Raw genomic sequence first — 8,136 nt, 5'->3', positions numbered from 1 at the left:
AGTGGGTGGGTTGGTGAGCAGGGGGAGGGGGAGGGGATAGGGGGTTTTGGAGGGGAAACCAGGAAAAGGGATAACATTTGAAATGTAAATAAAGAAAATATCTAATACAAATAAATAAATAAAAAATAGCACGGCATTGTAGACAATCTGTGTTTTCAAGAGTTGGTAATGCTGTGGTGTTAAGACATAAAGACAATAGCATGGCATGGGTATAAAAGAGCAGTCTCTTTCATTTCCTGTCCTGTGACTGGGAAAAATTAACTTCTATTTGTGCTGTTTCCATTTTATTGTGGACACAATAAGAAGCTGTAGGATTCAACAAAGCTGAGGATCACCCAAGTCCCTCTCCATTGTACCTTAGTCAGGAACCTGAAGCCCATGAAAGTGATGATGAGATTTGTTTTCATAATCCTAATTTGCAGCGATCTGAACTGAAATGTCCACCTCTCGATTCCTTGCTCTGCTCTCACACCCACGGTGGTGACACCCTTCATAGCGCTTTGGGCATTAGCTGGGGGGGGGGGGCAGCCAGAACATCTCTGAGTGGGCATGCAAAGGTGATGACTGCAGCTGATGGAGGTAATGAAGCAGCTTAGCATTATTATCTGACACTCCTTTCCAACACCACCATCGCAGTTCTGATGACTATCCACAGAAGTAACAACAACTATCTGGTCAGTCCTACGCATGAAGAGCTCAATCAATCACTTCTATTAATCCTTAAAACAGCCCTGTAACTGTTCTACAATAGAGAGGCTGAAAGACAAAAGTTGTTAAGTACTTTGCTACAAGGTGGTGGCCACCAGAATTTCAACTCAAGTCTGCTGACTTTACAGACATGGTCTCAATCTTGGCACCAAACTCCCTCTGTTAGAGAAATAAAACACCTCAGTTCAAAGAGTTGAGTGCAATGAAATGTTCCTGGCACATTGTCTCTCATAGAGTGGGAACTCCACTTAGCCATTCCTTTTCCCAAGAGAGCCATCAGGGATCTCTCTATGTTAGAGTGAACTACCAACATTTTGCCAAGCATGGTGGTGGCACATGCATTTAATCCCAGCGCTAGAGAGGCAGTGGTGGGTGGATCTCTGTGAGTTCAAGACCAGCCTGGTCCACATAGTTCCAAGACAGCCAGAGCTATATAGTGAAAACCTGCTTCAAAAATCCAAACTAAATAAACAACGTAACAGGAAGCTGAGAATAATTCACCATGAAGTTATGGTAAACACTCACCCACAAAGGCTGCCATCTGGGCAGCTGTTCTTCCCACCGAGTTCACAACATCGGTCTCTGCACCGGCCTCCAGCATGGCCCAAGTGATGTCTTTATTACCTAGGGTTACAGGAACCAAATCAGTGAAATGCACAATCGAAACCTCTTTCAAAACTTCCTGCCTTCTCCTCTCTCTCAGGCCCCCTCCCTGACTTTTAAGTTCCTATCAAGTATATCTTTTCATTTTTCTGAAAATACAGTCACAACAAAGTGCAACAAAATAAAGTGTAGCAAATCTATTTAGTCAATCTAATTTCCTAAAAGAAAATCCATTTGGTAATGCAAACAAGGTATGGAATTGCATATCACTATTAACCTTGAAATAGTATGTTTGCATAATGATAATGCTTAGTATAACATCAAAACACATATACCAAATTATCAAAAACAGAGACAAGAGAAAATGAACAGAAGTGCTCCTTTGAGCGCCATTGACTCGTTCCTTCTCTCACACCTACAGACCTCGGGGGTATTAAACTCTGGGCTCTTCCTGCAGAGTTCTGTGTAAACATCTCTAGTTTGTTCTCAGTTTTCCAAATCATTATAGATATTTTACTCATATCTCCATTGAGTGAGCAGCAATTTTGGTTCATTTTTGCAAGAATGAACCATGTATTTTTTTTTTTTAAAGAACAATACCTAAAAAATGTAGATGAAGGTTGTGTGCATTTTAAAAGGCAGGTTGCCAGGTAATCAACCAGTAAGAGGAGACTGAATACATTCCACAGAACAGTGCAAAATCCCCAGGCACTACCACTTTAGCTGTTGCCAATATAGTAAATGCAAACATAATCATGTGGACTCCAGTTTTGACCTCTTTGATCAACGCTGAAAACATTTTACATATTGAGCAACTGGCTTTAATTTTTTTTATTCCCTGTCCATTTGTCTATTACGGTATTTGTCCAGTTGATTTATAAAACCTCCTTATAGATAATAAATATTTTTCTTCATTTTTATTTGTATTTTAACTCTATCTATACAGTATTCCATTTATGGCAATGTAAATGGGGGCCATTTAGAGGGTGATATAAAAACCTAGTACAGTGGAAATTCCCTGGAATCTATAAGGGCGACCCTGGCGAAGATGCCTAGTAATGATGGATATGGACCCTGAACTGGACATTTTCTGTAACCAGGATTTCAGTCGTGGGACAGGGATACCAGCCACAAAACCTTGGGGCTACAATTTGTTCTGACTGAAGGATGCGCTGAGGTAAAGGCAGTGCAGAAATTGTGAAAGTGGCCAACCAATGACTGGCCCAGCTTGAGACTCATGCCACAAGAGGGACACTGCCTGGATGGATGGCTAGGAACCAGAGGCTGGATAGCCCAGAGACCTAGCATAGACCCAAATATGATTGGAAAGAAAAGTCAATGAAATGATAACTAATAAATGCTATTCTGCTATACTCATCGATCACTGCCTAGCTCAGTCATCCTCAGAAAAGGCTTCCTCTGGCAACGGATGGGAGCAGATGCAGAGACGCACACACAAACATTAGGCAGAGCTCAGAGAATCCTACTGGAGGGATGGAGGAAGGATTGTAGGAGCCAGATAGGCCAAGGACACCAGAAGAACATTGCCTATAGAATCAACTAAGCAGGGCTGATAAGAGACTGGAGGGGCAAACATGGAGCCTGCATGGGTCTGTGCTAGGTCCTCTGCCAACACATTGTGGTTGTTTAACTTGGTGTCCTTGTGGGACTCCAAACAGTGGGACTGGGGGTGTCTCGTGACTCTTTTGCCTGGGCTTGGGACCCTTTACTTCTTACTGGGCTGCCCATCGAGCCTTGACAGTAGAGTGTGTGCCTCATCTTACTGTATCTTCTTGTGCAGTGTTTGGTCGATATCCCTGGGAAGTCTGCTGTGTTCTGAAAGGGAATGGGGGAAACGTGGGTCTGAGGGAAAGGGAGATAGACTGAAAGGAATGATGAAGGGGAAACTATGGTCAGGATGTATTGTATGAGAGAATAATAAAAACAAAATCTATGTAATTAAATCACTGATGTCCTCTTTGCTTATAAAGAGTTATTATTATTATTATTATTAATTTACTGTACATGAGTGCAGGTACCCATGGAAGCAAAAGGACATTGATTCCCTGAAGCTTCAGTGACAGGCAGTTGTGAGTCACATGATATAGGTGCCAGGAACTGAACCCCAGTCCTCTGTAAGAGTAGTAGGCATTCTTTTCTTTTTCTTTTTCTTTTTTCTTTTTTATTGGGGGGAGGGGAGCTCCAACTGTATTCTTTAAGATAATGCAGCAATACTGCTTCATTTCTCAGGAAAAAAAATTCAAATTGCAAGGATCGGGAACAAATCAAATGCTGTAGTACAGCAACAAAAAATTGCACAGCTTAACTGCTCAAGAGAGGTAAGGCTGAGGGCTACTGTCAGACCTTCAACACCGCAACCCTGTGCCCAAGACTGCACCAGGCCTACCAAGAAACGCTGTGATCTGCAACATCATAGACACAAGAGATCACTCATTCTTGGGTGGTCCTCATCCAAGAGAAAGATGGAGGCAGGTCATTACCACAAGATGTTTTTAAAGATACAGTAAAATGAAAGTCTTTAAGAGAAATGGTCTTCCTTAGGACGTAAAGGGGTCATATATGAGCTCTAACAGAACTGCGTGTGTGTTGTAACCTCTGTGGACACTTGTCTGAACTCTCGCCAGGGAGTGAATGGAGGAATAGGCTAGGCCACTGGAGGATGTTTATGTTTTGTGGTCTATAAGTCTCTGGGGTTAAAGGGAATAAAGATGAAAAAGTAATTAAAACATGAAGGACAAAGAAAAAATAAACAAGAACCCCAAAACCAAGAATGATGAAGATTAATGGAGCTCCAAGTTCACTTCATTGTGGTTCCTTGGGTCACTTCAGGAATCACCACACAGATGGATAAAGTACTATACCACAGACTTTGTCTTGTCAAACACCACCCCTCCCGAGCCCTCTGCCTCTACACAGGCTCCCTACAGGAGTACAGGCCGAGAAGACCTACCTACTGGGAAGAACCCTGAACACTTTCCCAGGGTAGAATTCTGGCTAGTTTGAAAAGGGCCCTTCTTTTAAGGGTTGCGGGAAACTAGGCCCTGCAACTTTACTTAATATTGGCAGCGTTTGTTTGGAGTAAACTCAGCTCCATGAGCTGGACAGTTGAATGCAGGAGTTACACCAATTGCTCCAATTCCTTCCATTATATCAGCTTGGCCAAATTGTTGAATTGTCGGTGGGGTCAGTCCCAGGGTTCCATCTGGCATCATAGTACCAGTTCTGGAGGAGATGGGGTACCAGCTACCATGGGAGCAGGGGAAATGGCGCCTCTACTGTTTATCTCCATAGCATCTCCCACAGCCATTTAGCCCATCCGTATCCCTTGTTCTTTTGCATCAGGGAAGGGTTCACTTAAATCCCTCCTGATGTCTTTCACAGCGTCTGCGCTTCTCCTCCTGCCTGAGTTCTAGCTGCCTTCATTTCTGCATTATGCAGCTGCTCTTTTCACCGAAGTTCTTCTTGACGTTTCATCAAGCCCTATCTCACTAGCATAAACTGGTGTTTATGGACTTCTGTCCCCATCTCCAGCTTCTCTCGAGCCTCCTCGATGAAGAGATCCACTTGACCCGGCTACTGCTTCTCCATCTCAGGGAGCGTCTTCCAGTGCGTGGTATATTCATACTCAGACCGAGGCTGCGCACATTCGGGAGGCAGCTCTCACTCCTTGTGAAACTGCTGGGGAGTTTCATAACCAGCTTCTCTGGAAGTCCCTCTTCATCACGTCTGTTGGCTCCGCAGTCACAGCCTAAAGGAGACTTCATAGACTCTGTCCAGACTTTCCGAGCAGCTGACTTCCCTGAGGGCCTTTCTTGGTCATCCACAACGACTAGGGCCCTCCCCTCCTGGCCAAACACAGAAACAACTTCTTCAAGTGATTCTTTGGACACATACTGAGGAAGATTGCAGCCAGTATAGGAGGCACTGTGATGAGCAGAGCAGATTCCACAGAGTGGCATATTGTCTAGCTCCACTTTGGGAAATTCCACTTGGGTTCATGTTTCCATGTGGGTAAAACCAACCAAGCCTTTACCCTTATGAATGGAAATGTCACCTGCTTTTCAATATTTCTCAGAAACTTTCCATATTTCCTCCTCAGTGACATCAGGGGAAGGTTGGCCACAAAGAGATGGCTATGCTGGGCAAAGGTCTCTCCTGGTTTCCTAAAATTCTTCAGTTTCATGGTCAAGCCTTCATTCTGACCACTGGCCTGGTGTCCATTAACAGGTATTGGTGTGTGTGTGTGTGTGTGTGTGTGTGTGTGTGTGTGTATGTTTGGAGGCAAGGGGTTCTGCTGCTGCTGCTGTACTGATGTTGATGATGCTCCTCCAAGTTAGAGGTGTTCTTGCTCGGCAGTTTTGCACCCCTTTGCCCACAGTTATTTGTTCAGACTAACAGCAATGTTGCATGTCTCCACTGTCCCTAGTAGACATTCGTGACTGCCAACCCTGCCGTTTTATTATTTATGGGTTCATTATCATATGTACTACCTAGAAATGGTTTTGTGCCACACAGTTATTATACATACATACATAAATTATATATACATGTATTTAGTAAATATATATATATACATATATATATATAGTGCCTTTAAAATCAGAGCTTATCATACAACATCCCTATTTTCTGAAAGGCCTACAAACAGTTGGGCGGGTATTACACACCTTTAACCCCAGCTCTCAGGATTTCTGTGAATTTCAGGCTAGCCTGGTCTACAGAGTGTGAGTTCCAGGAGAGCCAAGGCTACCCAGAGAAATCCTGTCTTGAAAAAACACCAACAAAAAAGGGAAAGGAATGGGGGGAAGAGAGCCTCAATAACTTACACCCTATTTTATTTTACATGATATTTTTCAGTTATTTTATTCAGTAAGCAGGCTTGCAAGCATGTAAGAGTAAGTTCCCGCATGGGTGCTCACATGGATGCTCGCTCCATCAAGCTAATAACCAGCACTCTCCTGGCAGCTGTTTGGTCAAAAGACCAAAAAAAGGTTTGGATTTCACTAAAATGTAAAGATCTAGACTCAAAGAAGCTACTTTGAAAGAAGAAATGCTTAGAGAACCAACTGACTTGAAGTCACTAAAGGAACAGGTCCCTGGGCTGGCAAGATGGTTAAGTGGGTCAGAGGGCTTGCTGCCAAGCCTGAGGACTGGAGTTCAATCCCCACAGTCCACATGGTGGAAGGAGGGGGCTGACTCGCACATGCTGTTCTCCGACCTGCAGACCTGTGCTATGGTAGATGCCAATATGCACCCCCCTCCAAGCCACAATAAACGTGCTAAAAACATAAAAGAAACAGATCACTAACTCCATAACTTGTTTCAGGTGTTATAGCTCTTATTCTTTTTATTTTATTTATTTGCTTGTTTGTTTGTTTGTTTCAGTTTTTCAAGACAGGGTTTCTCTGCGTTGTGGAACTTGCTCTGTAGACGAGGCTGGCCTCAAACTCAGAGACCCACCTACCTTTGCCTCCCTCCCCAGGGCTGGGATTAAAAGTGTACGCCACCACTGTCCAGCTGTTATAGCTTTTCAAAAGTCAATTCTCACCACTGATTTCTATTAAACTTCTAAAAATTCCTAAAGTAAGACATGCGCTGAATTTAAACTAGATGAACATTTAGATTGTATAGGTAATTACACTGATAGCATAGACACTAAAACTTTACCGGAAAGCGCAGCAAACATGAGGGCCGTGTACCCGTGTTCATGCTGGTGGCAACTCGCATCAGCTCCATGGCGCAGGAGGAGCTTGCACATCTCAAGTTTCCCTTTATAGGCAGCATGCATCAAAGGAGTCATTCCATTCTTCAAGAGGAAGGGAAAATATTAATCATGGACATTTCCATCTTCATGACGTATACACACAAACATAAACTAATGAAATCATCTCTAAAAAAAATCTATATAATATATTTATTTCCTCTCTTAGATCTTACCTCAACTTCTGAGAGGAAGAAACCATTTATAACAGATTAGCAAACAGGAAAGATATGTTTCACCTCATAGACCATCAAACAAGTAGCGCAAAGATCAGAACCTAAACTACCTAAGGTCCTCATCTCCCCAACACACTTGTCTCCTTAAGACACAAATGAACAAACAGGTATGCAAACAAAAGAAAAACAAAAATGAGAAGCCAAGATGAGAACCACACATTCAAAGCCTGCCTGAGCCATAGCTAGGTAACATAGTGAGACCTGATCTTAAAATGAAAAGCAAAAAAAAAAAAGGGTTTAGAATGTAGCTTCATGGTACAGTACTTGCCTAACACGTGCAAGGCCCTAGGTTCAACTTCAAGTATCAAACCAAAAATGAGAGAGAATTCTGAAACCATCTGAACGTGTAGATAAAGGAAAGCTGAATGAGATGCGGTACATTTACTGCAATTATACACAATTGCAGAGCTACTCATTGTGTGAATATGGAGACAGTGAGAGGTCTCACTGGGGGAAAGTGTTTGCCACCACTCCTGGCTTCCTGAGTTTGATCACCAGGACCCACTTGGTAGGAGAGAACCAACTTCAAAAAGCTGTTCTTTGAGCACATGTGCCCCCAACACATACAGATATAGACACAAATAAGATAAAGATAAGATATAAACAAATAAGATGAAGATTTTAAAATATTTTAGAGGGCATAAAGAGATGGCTCAGAGGTTAAGATTGGCTTGCTGCCATTCAAGGGGACCTGAGCACACATCAGATACTCAAAACTATTATGACTCTAGATCCAGGAGGTCCAACACACGCTCTCTTGCGCTCTCTCTCTCTCTCTCTCTCTCTCTCTCTCTCTCTCTCTCTCTC

The 8,136-nt window shown here is 43.0% G+C and overlaps 1 protein-coding gene and 1 pseudogene across 1 annotated transcript in view; both read right to left on the bottom strand.

Moving 5' to 3' along the window:
* Positions 1-8,136, bottom strand: part of Ankmy2 (ankyrin repeat and MYND domain containing 2) — a 47,013-nt gene that overhangs the window by 25,985 nt on the left and 12,892 nt on the right. Inside the window, exons 3-4 of the mRNA XM_021202047.1 lie at positions 7,000-7,138; positions 1,234-1,332 (exon numbers count right to left, since the gene is read on the bottom strand). Coding sequence (XP_021057706.1) covers positions 1,234-1,332; positions 7,000-7,138 — 238 coding nt within the window. The remainder of the gene's footprint in view (positions 1-1,233; positions 1,333-6,999; positions 7,139-8,136) is intronic.
* On the bottom strand, positions 4,386-5,560 carry LOC110324456 (annotated as a pseudogene).

The sequence above is a fragment of the Mus pahari genome, chromosome 7 (genome assembly GCF_900095145.1).
Source record: "Mus pahari chromosome 7, PAHARI_EIJ_v1.1, whole genome shotgun sequence".
Taxonomy (NCBI): domain Eukaryota; kingdom Metazoa; phylum Chordata; class Mammalia; order Rodentia; family Muridae; genus Mus; species Mus pahari.
The sequence above is the reverse complement of the archived record's forward strand: the minus strand, read 5'-3'. Positions and strand labels throughout refer to the sequence as shown.